This window comes from Crocuta crocuta, unplaced genomic scaffold, assembly GCF_008692635.1.
Source record: "Crocuta crocuta isolate KB4526 unplaced genomic scaffold, BGI_CrCroc_1.0 scaffold288, whole genome shotgun sequence".
NCBI lineage: Eukaryota > Metazoa > Chordata > Mammalia > Carnivora > Hyaenidae > Crocuta > Crocuta crocuta.
The window spans coordinates 1240875-1265990 of NW_027532607.1; the positions used below are offsets into that span (position 1 = coordinate 1240875).

The following is a 25116-nucleotide window of genomic DNA, read 5'->3' on the forward strand; positions in this document are numbered from 1 at the left end:
CAGAAAGTGGGCAACTGGGTGGCTCTGTCAGTTGAGGGTTTAACTTTGCCTCGGGTCATGATCTCATGGTTTGTGGGCTTGAGCCTGCTTCAAATTCTCTGTCTCAGTCTCTCTCTGCCCCACCTCTGCTTACATGCATGTGTGTTCTCTCTCTCTCTCTCTCTCTCTCAAAAAAAAAAAAAATGAAACAAAAGAAAAAAATTTTTTAAAGTTAACACCAGCATTATGGTAACTCTAGTATTCAAGAACGTCACCCTTGTATCATGGTCAGTAAGATTTGCCCTATAAAACTTTTCTTAAAATGAACTTGAAACAGAAAATTACAAAAGATATGAAAAAATGTATGCCAATATATACAATAAAAAATGGAACCCCAAAGACTTCATATGATACAAATATTTTAGATAGACCATAAAATAAGTATGCTTGTGACTAAATTCACAAAAGGAAATTGAAAATATTCTTAAAAAGAAACTACCACAGGAAACAGTGGATTTAAAAAGAGGCAGAATTTCTAGAAATGAAAAGTCTAGCCTGAAATTTTTAAAAAGATAATGGTTTCATTAGCAGATTAGATAAAAATGAATTAATTGGAATACTAGAATAGAATTCTGAAATAATTACCAAGATCCCAGCAGAGAGAGACAAAAATTACAAATCAGAAGAAGGGGTAAGAGGCATGAGGGTCAGAGTGAAAAATCTGCCAATTTATCCACCAGTAGTACAGAAGAGCTAACAGAGACAAAGAAAGAAAATGCTAATTTGAAGACTTAACAGTTGGTAATTTTTTGTGATTGTTGAAAGACATGGATCCTTAAACGCAGGGCATGTATTGAATCCTAAAATGTCACTTTAGAGGTCTCTGCTTAATCATATTGTAAGGAAGTCACAGAACACCGAAACAGAACAAAACCCTACAGGCAACCACGGTGCGTTCTGACTGCCTACAAATGAACAATTAGACTTATAGTGGGCTACAGTGAGATGCCACCTCACACCCCATAGGACTGTGATTTTATAAATCGCCTCTGGAAGCTCAACCAGGTCTCCACAGTGAGTAGTGGAGAAGAATCTCCTCATGCTTCTGGCAGGGGGAGAGGAAAAGTAACCATTTTGAAAGAGCCCAGAGCATTCTGCTGTTCATTAAAAGATTGCCCTAAGGAGAAACTATTTAACTACAGCCTACCCTGCTGAGGTCTTATCAGAGACTAACTGATCTGGGGGAAGGAAAAGACCCGGCTTCAGCCTATTCCAGCCACAGCACATGTGATGTTCACAGTCCAGAGGCTTACTAACAGATTGAGACTTAATCATAGGTTTATAGTATGCCTCCCCTCCCTGGACACCTTACCACCAGATGACTAAAGCCTTGCTTATAGCACTTATTTTTACCCAGTACATTATGCCAAGCTATTAAGAAAAAAATCACAAGACATTTGGAAGAGACAGCATCATTAGAACCAGACTCAAATATGGCAGGGATATTGGAATTTTAATATGAGGAATTCAAAACAATTATGATTAATATGCTAAGAGCTCTAATGGATAAAGTTGATAGCATGCAAGGAAAGATGTGTAACATAAGTAGGTGGAAATCCTAAGAAAAAATGAAAATGAAAAGCTCACAATGAAAAACACTGTAACAGAAATGAAGAATGACCTTGATGGGCTTATTAGTAGACTGGATGTGAGTGAGCACACTTGATTTAAGGTAAGACCAGACACTTACTGTGACTGACTGATTTCACTTAGCATTATACTCTCTAGCTCCAACCATGTCATGGCAAATGGCAAGATTTCATTCTTTTTCTTTTTTATGGCTGAATAACAGATACCTCACCAAAGAAGATATACTGAAGACAAGCATATGAAAAGATGCTCTATATCATATGTCATTAGGGAAATACAAATTAAACCAGAATGAGATACCACTACACACCCATTAGAATGGCTAAAATCCTTAAGAATAAGCCAAACAGCTAATATTGGAGTGAACAAATCTAAGATAAGACATTTGACAAAACAGGAAATCTCTGAGGGGCTCGTCACTTACAAAATTACTTTGGCCCACATGTAATGAGGAATTCTATGTTAAAACAACAGTAAAATACTAGTTCACAGACACCAAGTTCACAAAAATTGTAATGGTCAAGGCACACTAAATGCTGACAATAATAAGGAGCAATGGAAGCCTCTTTTTTTTTTTTTTTAATGTTTATTTATTTTGGGAGGAAGAGAGAGCTGAGGAGAGGCAGAGGAAGAAACCAGAAGTGGGCAGCGCCCTGACAGCAAAGAGCCTGTGGCAGGGCTCAAACTCATGAACATGAACCATGAGATCATGACCTGAGCCAAAGTCAGATGCTTAACCGACTGAGTCACTCAGGTGCCCTGCAATGGAAGCTCTTGTGCACTGCTAGTATTAATATGAATTGGTACAACACTTTCAAAAGCAACTGGACAAAATCCCAAAAAGTTAAAAATGTATGTCTTCCACTCCAGCTCTTCCACTGCTTAATATGTAACTCAGATTCTGACTCCTATCAACAAAGTGACATTTACAAGAACGTATGTTGCAATGTTTTTTGTAATGTAAAAATTGGGTACAACCTAAATGTTGTCTACAGAAGAATGGATCAGTATATGATGGCATAACATTATAGTACAATAATAAATAGTATTTTAAAAATTTTTTATTGTTTATTTTTGAGAGACAGAGCATGAGCAGGGGGAGGGCGGAGAGAGAGGAAAGAGACAGAATCCGAAGCAGGCTCCAGGCTCTGAGCTGTCAGCACAGAGCCCAAAACAGGGCTCGAACCCACAAACCATGAGATCATGACCTGAGCCCAAGTTGGACGCTTAACCAACTGAGCCACCCAGGTGCCCCTAAATAGTATTTTAAATGAATGAAGCAATGTTCCATGTTTCAACATGAACAAATATAAAAACTAAGAATCTAATGAAAATTCATGTGGCAAAAGGAAACTCACATTGTGATATGATTTATATAAACTTTAAGGTTCTGCAAAATCATTTAACATTAGCATACATGGGAATTATAAACACTTTATATAAATCAGTAAGTCACCCAGGGAAAGGCAAGAAAAGAAGGGGGAGGAAGAGAGACTCAGAATATATTTTTGTCATATCTATTCTGTTTACTAATGAAGCTGGGTCAGATACACAGCTGTCAGAGATGTCATCATTAAAAATTTATATTACTGTAGTATTTCATAACCTAACAAAAATGAGAGGAATTATTAGACATTTTTTGGAAAAGTTATTCAAGGAAAGAACCATGTGAACTTCTGTTCAGGAAATAAAAATAATACTTTCCTACTGGCAGAAGCATATGAATTTTATTTTCTGTATTTCTATAAATCATCTTGAAGTTATGCCACAATCTTTAAAAGCTAATGATATAAATGGATTCCCAAAAATACTCATTTGAGGAAATTCTACTTCCACCTTTATTACTGACAGTCTTAGATACAACTGAATATACATTCAACCTTTTTCTTCAAGGTGAAACCAACATCTATAACACACAATAATTCATAGCTATTGTCACATTCTAAGGTTATTCAAGGTTACTTATATTCTTCTCTTTCTCCCAAGGTGGGATTGTTGATGTTGCTAAACTAGACACTGCTTTGCAAAACATGGGAATGAATCTCACAGGAATAGAGTGTAGTGACTTGATAAAGAACCTACCTGTTGATGGTGAGTAAGCATATAAATTTTTGCACCACTGAATATAACTTGAAGTGTGAGCTTCTATAAAATCACCTCTGAAGAAGTTTGTTTGCCAGTAAGAAGATATTTGTAAAAACTTAGAAATGGGCTCAGAAAGAAAATAAGGTAATATTCTTTCTTATCATTTTACTAACATATTTCATCAACCTTTTTAACTTTGGATCTAAAAGAATGGTAAAAACTTAGATAGTTATTTCCTTAGGGCTACAAAAAGTGAGGGAATAGACAAGTAATGAGGGGCAAAATACTGTGAAAAACAGTCTGGAGAAGATGAATGCAGAAAAAGTAGGAAAATAAGAGAAAACATGGGAGATTATTAACATGAGAGACATGTTCCATAGCCATATGAGAGCACTCATTCACTTTCTCAGAGTCAGGAGTCTGCAAACACTCAGGCTATAGTGTACAGAATTTTGCCTTTTTCTGAAGCCATGTAATACCCTACTTCGTATTTCAGATTCCAAGGTCTAAAGGCCATATTCTCAGGCATAGGCATCTTCCTTAATGAACCAGAAACACTGAAATACAATTAAAGCTGAATTAGGGCTGAAATGTAGTGGTTCGATGGAAATGTTATGCTAAATGAAAGAAACCAGTCTTTACCACAAATTGTATGATTCCATTTATAGGAAATGTCCAGAATGGGCAGATCTGTATGTACTACATATTAATGTTCCTGTTTGGATTTTAGAAATCATCTCCTCGTATAATATATTGACACCTAGTCCTGACACTTTCCCTGATGCAGATAGACTAATGATTGCCTAGGACTGCCCTAGGGGCAGTAGATGGGAACTGCACACTAATGGTATGAGGTTTCTTTGCAGGTGATGAAAATGTTCTAAAATTAGTTTGCATTGACAGTTGTAGAATTCTGTTTGTACCCTAAATATGTTCACTTGTATACTTTATTTTTTTCAAATTTTTAAATATTTATTTTTGAGAGAGACAGAATGCAAGTGGGGGAAGGGCAAAGAGCAAGAGGGATGCAGAATCAAAGGCAGGCTCCAGGCACCAAGCTGACAGCACAGAGCCGGACCAGGGCTCAAACTCATCAACCATGAGATGGTGACCTGAGCCGAAGTCTAACACTTAACCAACTGAGCTACCCAGGCACCCCCATTTGTATACTTTAAATGGATAAATTGTTTGGTATTCAAACTATATCTCAGTAAATTGTTTCAAAATGAATATTGGATTGCTCTGTATTTTTAGAGCCAGAAGAAAATAAAGAACAAAAATAACATGAAGCTTCTATTTAAATATTTGTCATCTACAATTAGACAAAAAAATAATATCTTATGCAAATGCAGTGTCTTAGTTGTGTTTGGTCTAATAAAGAAAAATAGGGTTGCCTGGGTGACTCAGTCAGTTAAGCCTCTGACTTCAGCTCAGGTCATGATCTTCCGGTCTGTGAGTTTGAGTCCCAGATCAGGCTCTGTGCTGAAGCCTGCTTCAGATTCTGAGTCTCCCTCTCTCTGCCCCTCCCCTGCTTATGCTCATGCTCTCACTCTCACGTGCACACTCTCTCTCTCTCAAAAGTAAATAACCATTTAAAAAAAAAGAAAAAGAAATCTGAGATCCTATAGAATCCCAAATTTCTGAGCTAATTCTATCTTTGTAATATGCTTTCATGTTAATGTCTTTAAATATATATATTTAAAAATATACAGAATCTCTACTTTTAAAATTATCTCAGGCTAATCACAGAAGTGATTATTAATTTACTTACATGAAATAAAGGAGTAAGAAACTCTGTGTCCAAAAAAATGTCAGGAACTACTAAGTATCAGCTTATTACATAAGGAGATCCTTTTTTTTTTTTTTAATTATGGCTAACTTTATTTTTTTTATTTTTATTTTTTACAAATAGTTTATTGTCAAATTAGTTTCCACATAACACTCAGTGCTCATCCCCACAAGTGTCCTCCTCCATGCCCATCTCCCCCCTCCCCCCCACATTAGCATGTAGCACACAAAAATTATAAATCCTCTTCCTGGTGCTTGAAGTGAACAATGCAGAGTTTTCCAATTCACAGGAATCATGAGCAGACTGTATGGAAAGTGGTGACCTAATTTTATATCTCATCCTTAACTGCCAGAAGTTTAATTTTCTGTAGTCCAATAAACCAAAATTCTAGTAATATTTTAGAACCTCTGGCTCAAGAGAGGGATGAATATAGGATAAAATATTAGAGTGTACAGATATTGCTATATTTTTTTATTTCCATATTGCTAATGAGTTTCAGTGTTATATCTATATTTGACTTACATGGCTTTCTTAACGGATAATGGGAAGGTTAAAATGAAAAAGTTAATGGATGCATTGAAGATGTTTTCTGGTGAGTGACAAGTTGCTATTAAATTGTACTATTTTTAAAATATCTTCTCAACTTCCCCAACATGTTATGTGTTGTCTTTATGTTATGTCTCATTGAATACTTGCTTTCAGACAGAGTCTTATGTTATATTTATTGGTACAACTTAAATTTTAAAAACACAATAAAAATTCTGTATTTTGGTAAGAAATCTGGCTGAAATATTTTTATAAGGCAACAGTATCACCTACCTCACTAATATTCAGATAACCCCATACCTTGATAGGCATGTATGAAGAGAAAAATCACATAATTTAGGATCTCCCCACAACTAATTCTAATTTGCTGGCCAGTCTTAAAAGCAGATGTATCCTCTGCTACATCAGATAGATGTGCACAGGAGAGTATGCCTTTAGGAGATTAAGGACCTGTGTTGTGTTCGTGGCCTCCCTGTGAGTCTGTGTAATTGTATGTGTCTCCTTATACCCATTTGCTACTTCCAAGCTGAAGGCGATCATTTTTTCATTATCTGGAATCATTAGATTCCAAACTGTCATGCACTGATATTCCTGTCTTTTGAAAGGAAAAAAGACTGATGCCAATGATCTGCTAAACGATCTCGGAGCCATGAGGATCGAGCTCCCTGAAAAGGAAATAGTGAGGCTGCCACAAACGGTCCCCATAGATGGTGAGCCATATAAGTGTCAGTTTCCGAGGACCTGGGTGTTGGGGGTCATTGTCAGCAGTTCTAAATTGTTGTCTCTTTATTTCTTCTATAAAGTACTAAAAATGACTCGTAAAAAAAGTTAAGTTTGCTGACGTACAGATTCAATCTGTCAACCCAGCTCTTTAACCATAAATATTGCCATCAGAGCTGAGGCAGGTTGTAATAAAGCTACCCAGTCACGCACCCAAGAGGCCTACATGATAGGAAATAAACTGAGGGAAGTGGGACACAGGTTAAAAAAAAAAAAAAAGGCGGGGGGGTGGGGGTACCCAAAGAAGTAGTGATTTTTTTTTCTGCACAGTAGAGTCTTCCCAGCAGTTTTCTTGGTTGCTGAACACTATATACATTTTTGTCACAATTTTTTTCCTAACGTAATTTTTATTTGATGAGATGATGAAACAGATTTCCTAGGGAAAGAGTAAAAAAGATTCTTCCTGGAATTACCCCATTGCCCAATAACTGTGTGACTGTCCATGTTCTTTTCCTTTGGACATAAATTATGTTTTTTTAAAAAAAATAGTTGCTGGAAAGGTGTGTAAGAACAGATTGCTGGATGGTTTGAAGTCTATAAAAGATATTTAAGAACGATGATTAACAGAAAAGCCTGCTAAACATCAACACAAACATCTTACCACCAGATCTTGAGTCATGTCTACATTCCTGTATTTTGATTTTTTCTTTCATTATGTTAAGTACTTTTACATAGTCACCCATGGTATAGTATTGCAAGGGATCCATTCTCTCTGGACTATTTCTAAATAGCACCCCCAAAGAATCATTTGAAATCTAATTTATGTAACAGATAATATACAGAATATCATAGGTATTTTTTCTGGGCATTTGCCCAACAACAACAATACAAAGGATTTTGGAGTGATCTTTAATAATTGTATTGCATGAATCAAGGATTTTCTATAAAATGTTCTTTCCTAAAGACCAGTTAACGACAGCAGCAGCAAGAACAAACGTAGAAAAGAAGCATGGGATTGGGGCCAAGATGCTTTTTTACTTCCGCTTCCCACAGGTCCTTAGAAAAGGAGACAAGAAAGGGAAGGGGGGGGAAGGAGGTTACCAGGTGTGCTGCTTACTACCTGATGAGAGAGGTCTCTTGCAGGTGGCAGTGGCCTCCCGACATCCCAGACCCTTGGAATTATGCCAGTCAGCAACATTCCTTGTGGAATTTTGTGGTGAATGTGTATCCATGACACTTTTCGAGAGCAAATGAATCCATTTTTATGGCCCTTTGATCTTTAATACACTTTTTTGTATATTGCAATAACAGAACATTGATGAGCTGAAGCTTGAACTATCCCTCTCAGCGGATGCCTTGACTTTGTTTTGGGGACAGATCTGCACTGTATTCTCTCTGTATTCCCCATGGGGACAATCCTATTATTGGTATTCCTTTGGCCCCTCTTTTGACAGATGAGCATTACCTAATACTACAAATAGTAACTTTAAACACATAATCACAGCCCATCACCCAGTAATGCTTCAACCTCAGAATATTTTTTAAGTAGGCTCAAAGTCCAATGTGGGGCCTGAACTCAGGATGCCAAGATCAAGAGTCACACACTCTACTGACTAAGCCAGCCAGGCACCCCCAACCTCAGAACATTTTTATCTAAGTGGTTCTTGACAATTATTTTAGGTGATTATATGCCTTTTCACTAATACAAGTAAAGTGTACATTTTTCTCTTTTTTTTATCACACTAAAATGCATGTGAGACTGCTAGGAATTTACCCAAGGGATACAGAAATGCTGAGGCATAGGAGCACATGTACCNATCTTTGGAAGTCATGTAATAGTTTTTTCATGATTATTTCCTGTTTGTTTCTTAAGGAGGAATGGTTAAAGTCAATAACCTAGACAATGTTCTGGAAAATCTGGGAATTGAACTCAATGAAAAGGAACGTGAAGCTCTGGCAGAAAATCTGCCACTTGGTGGTAAGCATTGTAGATAATAGCCTCAGAGAAGAGCTTACATTTATGGACTGTGTAAGAGAATATATATACTAACTAGTGATATTTGGCATACCAAAAGAAATTAGAAGCATTTTGCAAAGATAGGGATAAAGGTCTTCATTTAAGAACAGACCATGTATTATTTAGAGCAAACTACATTTTTATTTAAAAATAAACATAAAATTATGTCATGGTTAAACACAACAGAAGTTAAAGTCTTTCCCCTGTAAAAATTCAAGGTGAGAGTATCTTTGGGTGATAGACGGTGGGTGGTTCTTCTCCATTCACTGATACAGGGACCCAGGTTCCTTGCATCTTGGATTCCTTTTTAAGGCCTTTTCATCATTCTTATCTAATTAATGGAATGGAAATAAGAGTGTGAAGGAGAGTGCACACATGATTTCCATAGCTATTCCTTTGTGGAGAACTAGTCACATGGCGGCACCTAAATAAATGCGAAGCAGAGGTGGGGCAGTAGAGATGTAGTATCTGGCTGGGCATTCCCTTCCGTTCCGTTTATGATTCTACACTCTGAGAGGAAATATGAGTACTGTAAGTAGGTAGCTGCTTTTTGTATTGTGTTTTGTTTTGTTTTCACCGACAGTTGCCTAAAATATACATGCACCATACAATTTGAAGCCAAGGAGCTCTTCCCTAAAAAGCCCCCTGTGACTAGAACTGAATGATATTAAATAAAACTAAATCAAAAAAGGAAAACCATTTCCTAGTCATCTTCATTGAAGTTAACAATATATATTTCCAGGTAACAAGTCAAACACCAGAGAGCAGCAGATAGTTTTGCTGTGTCCCTAGCTGAGAATTGTTGATTCTTAAAGGAGCCTGTAACCAGCCACAACTTAGACAAGCCTTAAATTCTGCAGTGGGGAAACTGGTTCATATCCGTAATAAACGTGTAGTCTTAGGCTTCTTTCCTCCTCTTGTACACGCTCAGCTTCTCTGTCACCTGCCCATTCCAGCTTCATGTTCTTCAAGTCCTAATCACTTACCTTCTCATTATATTTTATTATTTTTAAAATATAATTTATTGTCAGATTGGTTTCCATACAACACCCAGTGCTCATCCCAACAAGTGCCCTCCTCAATACCCATCACTCACTTTCCCCACTCCCCCACCCCCCATCAATCTTCACTTTGTTCTCAGTATTTAACAGTCTCTTATGGTTTGCCTCCCTCCCTCTCTGTAACTTTTTATCCCCCTTCCCCTCACCCCATCGTCTTCTGTTAAGTTTCTCAAGATCCACATGAGTGAACACATATGGTATCTGTCTTTCTCTGACTTATTTCACTTAGCCTGATACCCTCTAGTTCCATCCACATTACTGCAAGTGGCCAGATTTCATTCTTTCTCATTGCCAAGGAGTATTTCATTGTATATATAAGCTACATCTTCTTTATCTTTATTCGTCAGTTGATGGACACTTAGGCTCTTTCCATGATTTGGCTATTGTTGAAAGTGCCGCTCTAAACATTGGGGTACATGTGCCCCTATGCATCAGCATTCCTGTATCCCTTGGGTTAATTCCTAGCAGTGCTATTACTGGGACATAGGGCAGTTTTATTTTTAATTTTTTGAGGAACCTCCACACTGTTTTCCAGAGCAGCTGTACCAGTTTGCATTCTCACCAACAATGTAAGAGGATTCCCATTTCTCCACATCCTCGCCAGCATCTATAGTCTCCTGATTTGTTCATTTTACTCATTATATTTTAAAACATCATTCAGAAATATTATGAAGACCTAAGAAACAGGAGTTATGGTTTATGCAGTCAGAAATCCTCTTGGGTCTTTTGATTTATAGATTTGTGGCATTGTGGGCCTTTATTTTGTTTTGGGGAATGACGGTGTGCAACCAGTGAAGTTAGTTGGACAGAGCCCTGAGCTCAAGAGTGCCATGCTTAGGGTTTCGTGCTCTGCTTTGGCCATCAAGAGGGTCTTTATGATTTTATCTTTGAATCTGTGTTTCCTAATTGAAATCTGATGGGAAACTAGAGCATGACTAGGGCTTGGCACCCAGGCTCAGGCATGTTACTGCCCCTGCCATTTAGTCCCCAGAATGTATTCTGGATCAACCAGTCCTCAGCCTCTGGTATGGCAGACCTCCACTTCACCACCCGTGCCTAGCAACATCTGCATCCTCTGACCCCAGCAGGCACCTGGGCATGGTTGCAGGAAGGGCTGGCGTTGGGAACCTGCACCTGAAGGCATCTTGTGGCAAGACATGGCAACAGTTGTCCCCAATCTGGGCTGGCAGGGTCAAGTTTGTTCCCTATCCCCTTCCAGGTACCCAGTGTGTCCCCACATCAAGACTGCATTACTCTTGGGAGTCGCCTATCTGTAGTGAGTTGAGGTAACCAGTGCATAGAAAAGTGAGACACTTCACTCAATTTTCAGATGTGTGGATCTGGCAGCAGGTGTAAGGAGGGAGGTCTGCTGCTAGTGAGCCCCGTGCATGATGAGTAATGTGACCCAGGGGGACTGTGAGGTTCTGCACTCCACCCCAGAAGATGCCATGCCTGTGACAGTGCAACATTTACCATCTGATTTATAAACAAAAACAAAACACCACCACGACAGTTTGGGATCAAAACTGTGGAAGAAAAGAAAGACAAAGCTTTTTTCCTGATTTTTGAACAGGGGGTCCCACATTTTCATTTTGTACTTGGACCAGTAAATAAAGTAACTGGTCTTAGGAGTTTGATCAGTCCTTCCTGATATTGGAAAAATGCCATATTTCTATAACTCTCTAGCTTTAGCTAATGATTTCTTTTTTCCCAAAGATAGAAAGGTAGAAACATTTACCCAAACTTTATGGATGTGCTGGTAACAAAAGATTGAGAACACATAGTTGAAATAACTAAAGAAAAAGATTAGTAAAAGATAGAATATGAAAAATGGGAATCACTTTTTCAACATCAGTCATGAGAAGAACCTTGTGTTTGCACCAGATGTAAGGGCTACCAGAGACCAAACAACATACTTAGCCTACTGTAACATTCCTGCAAGCATAAGACAGAGAAAGCTTTCTTGGGTCAACCCTCTCTCTACCATAGAATGAATTATTTGTAACCCATTGCATGTACATTTTCGGTTGGTGAGATTGAATTGTGGGTAGAAATCTCTGTTTCTTAATTTAGCTCCTTTCTTTTCTTATAATATTGCCAAATTATGATATTTCTTACAGCTAATGGGAAGATTGAGCTCAAAAACTTAATGGAAGCAGTGGAAACTATTACAGGTTAATTAGAAGTTTCTATAAATCTAATGTCTTTATTCTTTATACTAGTCTATATTTTTATACAGACCCATCATTTCTCCATTCCCTTTTTTATTCTACCCATTTTTCTTCTATACTGATGAATATCTACATTCAGTTGCCCAGAATTACACATGAGAATATTTGCATCGTAGCACTAATTTTTCAGTGTGAATTTGTAGTAGCAAATTTCTTAGTTTCTGGAATATTTGCCAAGAATAGTCACTATTCTTGATTTTGAAAACCTAAATTTAAATGAGCATAGCTAGTGATATAGCAAACTTTCACAAAGATAAAATTCTTTTATCATTAAGAAATTAGGGAAGAGATAATATCTTTACAAAATAAATGGATCTTATGCCTACAGTGTCCTAATTTGCATTTTATAAACTGTACCAATATGTCTATTACTTTACTGAGTAAGAGAGAAATTCTATTTCTACCCCCAATTAATGACATTGGTGAACAGTTAACATATTGTGTGTGTTTGCTCATTCAGCTATTGTAGCTGAAGCTGAAAAGGCAGCAGCATGTTTTGGGGGTTATTATTAGGACCTTCTCTCTACTAATCTGTGACCATTTTGTTATACTGAAGGGGGAGAAGTTGATATCAGTGATGTAGGAGATGTTCTGGAAAACATGGGAGTAACTGTCACGGATAAGGAATGTGTAGAGCTGATAAAAAATCTGCCAGTTAATGGTAAGCATTTTAAATATCAATATGGTCTTGAAGGAAGCATACATTTCTTATATTGTTTATGAGAACTTCTATAAATATTCTGATAACATAGAAAAGATCCTTTTAAGAACGGTTTAGAATAAATGATTTCACTCATGTAATTGTGTATCTATACGTATATCAATAGATAATATGTAGAAATATTCTAGATTGTTAACATGAGTCATCTAGGGGCTTGTGACTGCAGCATAGACTGAGAAGGAAGAAGTGGGAAAAGGCATTTAAATAAAAACAAAGACTGAAAAGTACAGCCATTATGATATGGTTCTATTTATACATTTATGGAAGCAAATAATTTTTAAAGAAAATGAATGATCCAGTTTCACCTCAAAAGGATCCTATCTAATGGTAGAACATCAGTAACTGTTTAAGCTGAGTCTATATGGGATCCATTGTTTCTATTCTACTTTTGTATGTATTTAAAGTTCTTCATAATAAAAACATTTCGAGAGAAGATTTTTAAGAAGGAATTCCATTAATTTTTTAGTTGGAAATCAGCTGCTGCTTTATTCACCATCTGCCATCAGGGTAAGAAGTACCTTTTGTAGTTGTGGGAATTCTAAAAGTTATACTGAGCACTAACTAGGTGAAAGAGCAGAAAAGGACATTAGAGACATGAAAAGGAATTTTTTTTAAAAAAGCATTAAGAGGGCACCTGGGTGGTCAGTCGGTTAAGTGTCCGACTTTGGCTCAGGTCATGACCTCGCGGTTTGTGGGTTCGAGCCCTGCATCGGGCTCTGTGCTGGCAGCTAGCTCAGAGCCTGGAGCCTGTTTTGGATTCTGTATCTCTCTCTCTCTCTCTCTCTCTCTCTGACCCTCCCCTGCTCACGCTGTCTCTCTCTCTCCTAGAAATAAGTAAAAATATTTAAAAAAAATTTTTTTTAAATAAATAAAAAAATATTTTTAAGTTCTTTGGGAAAATTTTATCAGGATGATTAGATTTCTAGCTCATTGTTCTTTATGGATCTTGCGTATGGCCTTGAAGAAGTTCTACCTTTTTTCATTCTTCTTCTTCCCACATCTGAAGAGGGCACTGAAGAATAACCCCTTCTTGGGGGCTGGGGCAACTTTCTTAGTGTATTTCCTATTTGTAGAGGGCAGGAACCCCAGTTTTAAGTCATGAATAGAGTGCCTTTTGGTTTAAGTTTTATACTAAAATAGAGTTGACTTTTTATCTGATTGATAACGACTTGCTTTTTGCGCCAATAGTTACATCTACAATTCTTTTTGAGACACGCTTCTCATTAGATTTAATTGTAGATCCCTTGAGTTTTATCAGACTTCCTTGGGGAGAATCCCAACCTAAGATGCTTGTTTCTGAATTATTTTTTTCAAACTGGAAGATTTACTAGGCACCATGTTAATCAAATCAGAGGTTTTAACAAAACGGATCATGATCACACTCTTCATATTGTCTTTGCCAGAAGCCTTATTTTTGAATGTCTTTGGTCACTAAAAGGAATTCCCTGTGTTATCTTCTATTTGTAGAAGATGAAAACTAGTTCATTTTTTGTGTCATGTAGCACCCAGACTCTCTGGATTCTGCCTATTCTTTTTTATCCCTGCTTGCTAGTCTGTCAGTTGTTTCCCGGGCTCATTTCTTTTTGTAGTTAACTTACCCATGGCTGCCAATATCAACCAGATACTCTAGTAACACTGTATTTCCTAGCTTCTTCTTTTTTATTTAAGTTTATTTGTTTACTTACTTTTGAGAGAGAGAGAGAGAGAGTTAGTTGTGGAGGGGCACAGAGAGGGAGAGAGAGTGAGAATCCCAAGCAGGCTTCAGTACGGAGCCTGTTAACAGAGCTTGAGCCCACGAATCACAAGATCATGACCTGAGTCAAAACCAAGAATTGGACCCTTAATTGACTGAGTCACTCAGGTGCCCCACCTAGCTTCTTCTTTTAGAGTACAAGCATATTCACTACATTATCTGCCTTCTAAGTTGTTTAAATTGATAAACTCACACAACACCATTGCAAGGCATGTGTTCATTCCAGCCTCCAGTAACAATTTCTTCACCAAACATCCCAGCACCAAAGCCAATGCCACATATTTCTGGTGTTTTTACTACTACTTTTTGTTGTTGCTATGGTAGCAACATACTTGTGGTTCCAGTTCCTTTTTTTTTTTTAAGTTTATTTATTTTGAGAGAGACAGACATGGCATGAGCAGGGTAGGGGCAGAGTAAGACAGAGAGAAAATCCCAAGCAGGCTCCCCAGTGTCGGTACAGAGCCCAACACTGGGCTCGAACTCATGAGCTATGAGATAATGACCTGAGCTGAAACTAAGAGTCAGACACTCAACCAACTGAGCCACCCAGGCGCCCTGTGGTTCCAGTTCCTGTATCAGCTAGCTATGCTGCAGTAGTAACAAACAACCCCCAAATCTCAGTGGCAACAGGGTTTCTTTGCATGTCACTCAAAATTAGATACTGCCCATAGGTTGGCTGTACATCTGTTCTCTACTATAGGACAGAGGCTGAAGGAACAGTCCCTGTTGTGGCAATGTCACTTCTGTAACAGGGAAAAGAGAAATGATGGAGCCATGTGGTAGTTCTTAAAGTTTCTGCTCAGAAGAGACCCAAATATTTCATTTGACAAAGCAAATTACATATCATTGGGAACAGAAGTATAATCCTCCCATAAGGACAGACTTGATAGAGAGGGGAAGAGAATATTTGAACAAACAATATACGTTCTCTTAAAACAATGTATCTGAAAATGCAAGGAAAAGCAATTTATACCCATTTTAATGCATTTTAAAATTGATTCCATAATTACAGAACATCTAATCAATTTAATATATAGAACCATCAAAAGAACAAGTCAGCTCCATATTTACATACAAATATAGGTATATAATATCTCTAAAAAAGATAAACAAACATGTCAATGTTTGTTCCTTAGAAGGAAGAGAACACTGACAAAGTATATGTTTATAACAGAGATCTGTTTTTCACTATATACTCATCAGTAACATTTGAGTTATGTAATTAATGCTTATGTTGCCTAGTAAGAATAAATTAATTTAGAAACCTATTACATGAAAATCATGATTCATAAAAGGAAAAAACTGATAAATTGTACTTCATTAAAATTAAAAGCTTTCGCTCTGGGAAAGTTGTGTGGAGATGGTGAAAGACAACCATACAGTCTTTCAAATATCTTTGAAAGATATTTGATATCTATGATTTGATATCAAATATCAAATCTTTCTCAAATATTGAGAAAATATTTGCAAATGATACATCTGACAAAGAAGTGGTATCTATGGTGCTTAAAGACCATGCAAAACTCAGCAAAATAGGGGTGTCTGGGTGACTCTGTCAGTTTAGTGGCCGACTTTGACTCAGGTCACGATCTCACAGTTCGTGAGTTCTAGCCCCTGACAGCTCAGAGCCTGGAGTCTGTTTCAGATTCTGTGTCTCCCTCTCTCTCTTCCCCTCCCCCACTCATGCTCTTTTCTCTCTCTTTCTCAAAAATAAACATTAAAAGGTTTTTTAATTTAAGAAAACCTTGGCAGTATAAAATGCAAACAGCCCAATAAGAAGATGGGGAAAATATATTGTACCAAAGTAGATATACAGGTATCAGGTAAACCCATAAAGAGATGCTTGACATCATTTGTCATTAAGGCAGTGCAATTTAAAACTGAAATGAGATATCCACTACATACCTATCAGAATAGCTAAAATAAAAAATAACACCAAATGTGATGAGTATGCTAGAGAAACCAGACCACTCATACTTGGTAGTAGGAATGTAGTGATATAATCACTATAGAAAATTCCTGTTTCTTAAAAAACTAAGTATAGAGCTACCATAGCAATTACACCTTTGAAACTGATGTTCGCACAAAAATCTGTACATGAATATAAGAGTCAAAAACTGGAATCAGCCCAAGTCACCTTCAACAGGTAAATGGCTAAACAAACTTGTGGCACATACATAATACGGAATACTATTCATCAGTAAAAGTAAACCATTTGATTCATGCAAAAACTTGGACAGATTCCCAGATAATTATCCAGAGCCACAAAAGCCAACCTCAGAGCTTACATACTGTAAGATCTCCTTTACATAACATTTTTGAAATAACAAAATTTTAGAAATGGAAGACAGATTACAGTTTGCCAGGATTTAGAGATAGGAGATTGGCAGAGACAGAGGGAAGCGGGTGTGGTTATAAAAGGGTCCTTGTGGTATTGGATGTTCAGCATCTTGCTGGCACTGCATACATGAACCTACACAGATAATAAAATTGTCTGGAATTTAATACACACAAGGACATACACGTGAGTACAAGTAACATTAAGGAAATCTAAATAACATTGGTGGATTATATCAGTGCCAGTATTGTTTTTGTCTTGTCATTAAGGGAAACTGGGTGAAAATATACAAGGCATCTCTCTATATTTTTTTTCTAATAACTTCATATGCATCTACAATTATCCAAATAAAAAATTCAAAAATATTAAATTGGAAATAAAATCTGTTAGTCTATAGTATGATAGCTGCCTCCCCAATTGCTGATATAAAGGAATTGACTTCAAAATGATTAATAATTTATCTTGTAATCCAAAAAGGAGGAAATAAATCTGTCTGGATCTATTAAAGCATCAGGGAATACTGAATGAGAACACATTACATGAGAAAATCATTGCTGAAAACCGAATTGAAACATTTTTGAATAGCACATACCAAACAGAAATCTTGTTGTCATGGCCTGATAGAAATGAGAAAGTTCTTCAAAGTCTTAGTAAAAAAGTAGACCCTGGACAGTAAGTGGCTTTAGGATCTTATCCCTTGACTGTTGTAGGTTTGATTTTCCATAGAAGAATTAAGTCACAGTTGTATTGTTGAAGTGGTTATATTTTTCATATTTAGTTTCATTACAACTCATTCTCAAGAAGAGGGCAAAAGTAGAGAATATTCTTCATATGCAAATGTTGCTGGAATATTTTCCTCTCATATTATTTGTATGTCTCACTGTCTCTGTTTATAATTTGTATTTCTTCTTGCAGAACATGGGAGAGTTGCAATGAAAAAGTTGTTTGATGAATTAAAAGCTTCTACAGTTCAGTAGGAGGTTATATAAAACCAAGATCTGCAGAATTTATGTAGGAGTATAGTTTTAAATAGTATTTTCTACCATTCTATTACTGATTTGTAAATTGTAGCTTTCAACCTTTTCTAATAAAACATTTGTATCTAATGTCCCACAGTTTGCCTTTATATATCATAACTAAAAGCCTATAACTTGCTAACAACTTCTGAACTTTTTGGAGTTTTTATTCTAATAATATTCACTTCATTATTAATAGATTCCCAAATCAGAGTATATCAAGCAATAGCAAGATTAAGGTTTTTATTATCAATATCGAGAACAAATAACATATCTTGGAAAAAATTTAAAATATATAGTACTCTTTGGTAAGATGGATAAATGAATTGATGTTGATATTTCATTAATCAGTTATTTAAGTAAAATCTGTTCTCTTCTACTTTGACTCCTTGTCAGATTAAGAAATCATACTTTTCAGTATTTTTAACTAATTTGATATATGATCCTTCTCAATTCTGTATGGATGTATGTCTTATTATATCTTTGAACTTCCTCAAATTAGAAAGAAAGATGTTTAACAGTATTAAATTATTATTTGAAATAATTATTCTGTAAAGCTCTCGAATGATCACATTTTGTATTTTCAAAGGAAAAAAGATTAATGTGAAACATATACCAGATTTTGTAAGCAACATGGGTATTGAGCTAACAGACAAAGAACAAAAAAGACTACTAAAGAAGCTTCCAGTTGATGGTGAGCCATAAAGATACTTCAGTTGCCTTCTAGAATACTTAGCTTTATGATATAATGGAAAAAGTTTTAAAAGTTCTCTTTTAGGGGTGCCTAGGTGGCTCAATTGGGTGCCCAGCTCTTGATTTCGGCTCAGGTCATGACCCCACAGTTCATGAGACTTAGCCTTCGTCAGGCTCTGTGCTGGCAGCATGGAGCCTGCTTGGGATTCTCTCTCTCTTTTCTCCCTAGCTCTCTCTGCCCATCACCCACTCCCCCCACTAAAATATATAAACAAAAATTTTTTTAAAGTTCCCTTTTAGCATTTAAAAAATATATATTTAAAGTAATTAGAAAGGACAAATTTTGAGTTATATCTATATCTCTATCTCTCCATGTAACTCAGGCCATCAGGGGCAAAAAATGTTTTCATGTCATGTCCTCTAGCCAATGACAAAACTATAAGGAAAAAAATGAAGGAATGTGATTGGGGAGAGAATTTTAGAAGAATTGGACAACAGATCAAAGGATAAAGAAACAGCAGCATAGAGAGCCTGTCAACTGGCAGGTGTTTAGAATTGCATAATTGTTATTGAAAAAGCTCTTGCATCCTGTCTCTTTTTGTTGTTGTTATTGTTGTTATTATAGAATGAATAAGAACATATTTACTCAGTAAATGAAAACTCTCCCTGAAATTATGGAATATATGTATTATCTTTCTGAGCATCTGTATAATATTTTGTCTGACATAGAGTGTGATTTGCATTGTAGCTTCTGGAAAGACCTATCAAAATAGATTGTTGGATGGTCTGAAGTCTTTCAAAGGTGAGTTAACAAGCAGTTTGAGATTTAACATCTTAATTTATATCATTAGAGCTTTACCCAAGCCATCCCTTTATGAACTGATTTTTTAAATCTTTTTTTTTTAATTTATTTCTGAGAGAGAGAGAGAGCGTGAGCAGTGAGCAGGGGAGGGTCAGAGAGAGAAGGAGACACAGAATCCAAAGCAGGCTCCAGGCTCCGAGCTAGCTGTCAGCACAAAGCCCGATGCGGGGCTCGAACTCACAAACCATGAGATCGTGACCTGAGCCGAAGTCGGACACTCAACCAACTGAGCCACCCAGGCGCCCCAAACTGATTTTTAAATGTCGTTTCTTTATTTTAAAAGAAGAGGTATTTTGTGATGAATTTTTTAAAATCTTTGTAGGTCCCACGTTTTCTTGTATTTTTCACAACTTAATCTTGAAAGTATAAATTGAAATCTAGGTAGATCATAACACAGAAGATGAAGTGAACCATAGGCAGTTAGTCTGAGAATTAATTAGGCAAACAAAGAAAATAAAAACAGTTTCTATTGTCAGAAAGACTGGGCATTGTTTCCTGATAGAATCAAAATCATAAATTAATGTTCATTATGATTCCTCTAAAAAGAATGGTTTTTTAGCGAGATTCAGTTAAGAAAAAAAAAATGTAGGCGAAGGCACCAATTTGTGCCTAGGATTGGTTTTGTTTTGCTTTCCCTCCCAGTGCTTAGTCCGAAGGAGAAGAACATAAGGAGAATGAAGAAATGATTTAAAAGCTCTGCCACTTGTTACCTATTGAGAGCGAGGAGTCGCCTGTCAAAAGAAGAATGCCTCTTTGCATTCCTAGGCCCTTCAGAAGAGTGGCAGCAGGATTATTGTGGGGAATAAGTTTAGTGATCTCTTGGGCTTACACCAATGGGTTAACAAGGCATAAAGAAGTACCAAGCCATGGGATGCTCTCACCCGAGAATGGGTAAACAAGATTAGCACCCCAGAATAGGGACCTGCAAAGGCACCCCAGAATAGAGAGGGAGGGGCAAAGGCCCCAGAGTAGAGAGGGGTGCTAAGGCACCCAATACAAAGGCATATGAGGTATGCAAGATTAGGCATTCAGGGCAAAGCGGCCCCCAATTTAGAACTATAGCAGAAAGCTGCTTTCACAGGAAGGAAGGTTCAAATGAGGTAAGCAGGTAAATAGGGCTATAAACCACTGCACAGCACTGCGGGTGATGCTGCCCAGAGTGGAGCTGATTTACAAAAGAAAAGGTGCTTTGTTAACCTTAAGGTTATTTGCCCAATCTCTTGTCCCCTAGGCTAGCTAAGATAAACAGACACAGCGCCTCCTGTCTGCCGTCACAACTATCTGCCCATCTGCCGGGTGCCAGGATTTTGACCCAAACCCCAAACACTGTATATCTTCAAAGCCCCTTTCCCTCATGCCCATGAGTTGATGGTCACCAATTCATTGTCTCTCTGTGCATGCCCATCATGTTTGTAAGCCTTCTGATCTTTATAAATATGGGGCAAGGACCCTTATTTGGGGCTCTTGCCTCCTCCCGGACATTAGCCATTTCTCGTTTTAATCCTGTGTCCCGATTTCTTGCTAAAACAAGAAAGAACTTTAGATTTAGAGTCTACGACAGATTATTTTTTAATTTAACATGGAAATTGTCCACCATCCTGCCTATCGATACCATCTTGCTTTGTGTCTTTATCAACTAAATCAAGTGTCATCTTAAAAACGAGATGATGGGGGTGCCTGGGTGACTCAGTAGGTTAAGTATCCGACTTCAGCTCAGGTCATGATCTCACAGTTTGTGGGTTCGAGCCCCTCGTTGGGCTCTATGCTGACAGCTAGTTCAGGACCTGGAGCCTGCTTCAGATTCTGTATCTCCCTCTCTCTCTGACCCTCCACTGCTCATGAAATAAATTTTAAAAAAACATTTAAAAAAATTTTTAATGAGATGATAGTCAGATACTTGTATTGTCAGCCTCACTGTAGTTCTGTTTCCCCATCTATCTCCTTTTTCCAGTTTCTAGGCCTCCTGTTTTATAATTTTAATGATAAATTTTCCTTTCCATGCATTCCCAGCCTCTGCTCCTGCTTCAGCTTCAGAACATTTTTAACTAAATTTTTAACATTTTAACTAAAGCCCTCTCTAAACTACCATGTTAGGTAGTTTACAATATAATTATATATTCTTTTTAACTAATACCAATAGCTTCATATCTTAAAATATTCTCCCCAAAAATCTGTGTTCATAAACTGTTTTCACAGCATGGATAAACCAGGCTTAAAATAATTGTCAAGTTCCAGTGGAAAGCAGTACAAGTTTTCTGGCAACTGAAAATTTTTTTCAAAATCTTTTTCTACTACAAATTCAGTTAGGTGTTTTGAGCTTCAGTTGCAAAACCCCTTCGTAAATTATTTCTTGTCCATAGTTTCATCAAGGTAAATCTTAAGGTTCTTTAACACAATGTTAAAATAGAGTTTAGTACTCATTTTTCAAAGCAAGATTGATAGCACTGAAAAAAAGACTCTATTTTTCCTTATTCCTAGTTTTTTCATATTAATAGTAAAAATATTTTTAATACAGTAGTAACAGCACTATTAGATTTCTAGTATTTAATGTTCTTTCATATTTTAATAATTTTTGTTATTCTTTATGCCTCTTTCCTAAGGAGGGAAGGTTGAAAGAAGTAAAGTCAATACTGTTCTAGAAAACATGGGAATCCAATTCACAGGAGAGGAACTTCAAAGTCTAACAGATAACCTACCAGTTAATGGTGAGCTCTGTGGTATTACTCTGCTTTTCTGCAGAGCTTTGCCTGTGAATGTGCATAGGAGAATTTTTGATATTAGGATTATTTGATGCTAAAAGGAAATGTGACTATCTTAGAGTAGAACTCATTCTAAAATGAAAAGAAATCCTGCATCGCTTTTTAAAATTTAAAGTTATCAACATGTTTTCTTATAGAAACCAAGAAGCCAGAATGTTTGTCTGAGGAATAGTCAGAATGTAGAATACACATTTTATGGATTAAGTTTAAAAGTGATCATATGCTTGCTAAACCTTCATTTCTTAACTCTTCCAATCCTGAACCATTTGCTTTTTTTGTTTGTTTGTTTGTTTTACATGTTCTCCCTGAGTGATTTTATGAATTCCCACTTTTAACTATTTATTTGAACCATCAGTTATATACTTTCCAGTCTTTTCTCCAATCTTCAAACTATTTTATTCTAAATCTTATATGACATTTCTACTTAGTCCACCCCAAATAGCTGCTCAAAGATAAAATTTATATATTCTACATCTTCTTAAACTGATCATCCTTTTCTCTACCTCATTGACTCTGCCAAAAACCTCCATCCACTTAATTACTTTATGCTGCCTATTTAAACTCCTAAATATTTTCAAAATCCATTCCTACTCTTTAGCCCTATATCTCTACCCTTATTTCTATTTCGTTTTCTCTCTTCTTAGACTGCCAGATAACTCTCTCTCTGCCTATAATTTTTTACTTTTAAGTCCACTCTACACACAGTGGACAGAATGATCCATTTCTATGTAAATCTGTTCATAACTATTTGGGGTTTCTTTCTCCTTGTCTTCCTCTCTTCTACTTTTCTGTACTTTCTTTCAAAAAGTTGAAGTAACTCAAGGCTCAGATGGGTTCTCTAAGTGATCTTACCTACTTTTTGAGCTCTGAATTCTGTCTGATAATGAATCACTAATATATATTCCAAACCTAAAACTCTCCTTGAATCTCTATTTGGTTTATTTATGACCTATTTGCAGCCTCCACTTGGAGAGCTCCAATAACCTGTAACTTAACTTGTCTTAGTCTGAGCTCTTGATTTTCCTACTAAAAGCCATTCCTTCCCAGTATCATTGCAAGGATAAATTACATCACCACTGTAATTTGTCTTGAGATGTCTTTGTCTAGCTTTTGTATTTAGGTAGCACTAGCCACATAGAATGATTTGTATTTTTTCCACTTCTGTTTTCTGAAATAATTTGTGTAGGACTGATATTATTTCCTTAAATATTTGTACTAATTTACCAAAGAAGCCCTCTAGGCATAGTCCCTTCTCTTTGAGAAAATTTCCAATGCTTAATTTTCTTATCTATTATCACACTATTCAGATTTTCTGTTTTTTTCTTGATTCAATTTTGGCAGTTTGTGTCCATTTTGGAATCTCTTTCATGTAAGTTGTTTAATTTCTGACATAAAGTTGTTCATAGTATTCCCTCTTTAGCCTTTAAATTACTGTTAAGTTCAGTGGGTCAGTCCTCTCTTTCATTACTAATTTTAGTCATCTATGTCCTTTCTCATTTGTTTTTGGTTAGTTAATTATGTTGATGTTTTCGAAGACTAAACATTTGGTTGCATTGATTTTCTGTGTCATTTTTCTCATATCCACTCTAATCTTCAGTATTTTCTTCCTTCTGCTTGTCTTTGGTTTGGCTTGCCCTTACTTTCCTAGATTAATTTAAAGACTTAATTGTTGATTTGAGACCTCTCTTCTTCTCTAACATAATTATTTCAGACTATAAATTTTACTCTAAGCACCACCTTCACTGTGTTCCACATATTTAATTTTTATTCAGATAAAAATACGTTCTAATTTCTCTTGTAATTTCTTCTTTGACTCATGGGTTACTTTGAAATGTGTTTCAAAGAATTTCTGAATTTCTACATTTCCTTTGGTTCATTTCTAATTTACTCTGTTGTGATCAGAGAGCATACTTTGCATGCTTTCAATCTTTTAAATTTTATAACACTTGCTTTATGATTTAACATACAAGATAATCAGAAGCTCTTTGGAGTCTCCAAAAGCTTTTAAGAATGTAAAGGGATTCTATGACCAAAATATTTTATTTAGAGCCTCTTTTTTTTGATAATTCTAACATTTGAGTCATCCAAGGGTTGACATGTGTTGATTGCTTTTTCACTTGTTAAGTGATCTCATTTTCCTAGCTTTATGTATGTTAAATAATTCTGAATTGTATCCTCAATGGTGTTGACTATTCTGTTGTGTAGACTCTGGGTCCTTTAAAATTCTCTGAAGAATGTTGGTGGGTTTTGTTTTAGCAGGTAATCAACTCCCTGAGATTCAGAACACAAATTCCATCTCCCATTTCTCTGGATGATTCCAGTCTCAGTTCATTTTACAAAGCTTTGTTTTACTGCTATGGATCTGTCTGGCATGCGCCATTTGGGTTAGTCTGAGACTTGGGCCCTGGTTTAAATCTTAACTCCGTTCTCAAAGCCTTTGCTACAATGCTTTCTTTGTATCCTTCTCGTGCATGCACAACTCAGAAGTGAGCCCAAGACTTTTACACAGAATTAGGTGATCCCTTTCTCCATTGTCCTCTCCTCTCTGGAATTACCCCATATTTTCCAACCTAAAAGGGCCTCTTTTCCAGGTTTTTAGAGAGATGGAGTTTTTATCAGTCTTAGCTTCCAACTCTGCCATGCAGTTCTGTTATTGGGGCCCCACCCCTAGGACAAAGCCATTAGGGAAAAGAGAAAGAAAACAAAGCCAGGAGGCTCGCTGCCCTTGCCAGTCATTTGTGCAAGTTTTGGTTCTCTTCTATAGTCTAGTGTTGTTGCTTTTGTGTTTTCTTTAGACTTTTAGTCTAATCAGGGAAAATAGGCTGTACAGAGCTGATATGGCCATGGCAGAATCAGAATCAGCCTCATATTTCATTATTTTAAAAATATACAAAAT

At 36.6% G+C, this 25116-nt stretch overlaps 1 protein-coding gene across 1 annotated transcript in view; it reads left to right on the forward strand.

The window, feature by feature from the left end:
• Window positions 1-6025: 6025 nt before the first annotated feature.
• The window catches only part of LOC144244976 (uncharacterized), a 135770-nt gene continuing 116679 nt past the window's right edge, over window positions 6026-25116 (forward strand). The window contains exons 1-8 of the mRNA XM_077780356.1: window positions 6026-6095; window positions 6655-6759; window positions 8643-8747; window positions 11968-12021; window positions 12635-12739; window positions 18496-18600; window positions 19348-19401; window positions 22062-22166. Coding sequence (XP_077636482.1) covers window positions 6026-6095; window positions 6655-6759; window positions 8643-8747; window positions 11968-12021; window positions 12635-12739; window positions 18496-18600; window positions 19348-19401; window positions 22062-22166 — 703 coding nt within the window. The remainder of the gene's footprint in view (window positions 6096-6654; window positions 6760-8642; window positions 8748-11967; window positions 12022-12634; window positions 12740-18495; window positions 18601-19347; window positions 19402-22061; window positions 22167-25116) is intronic.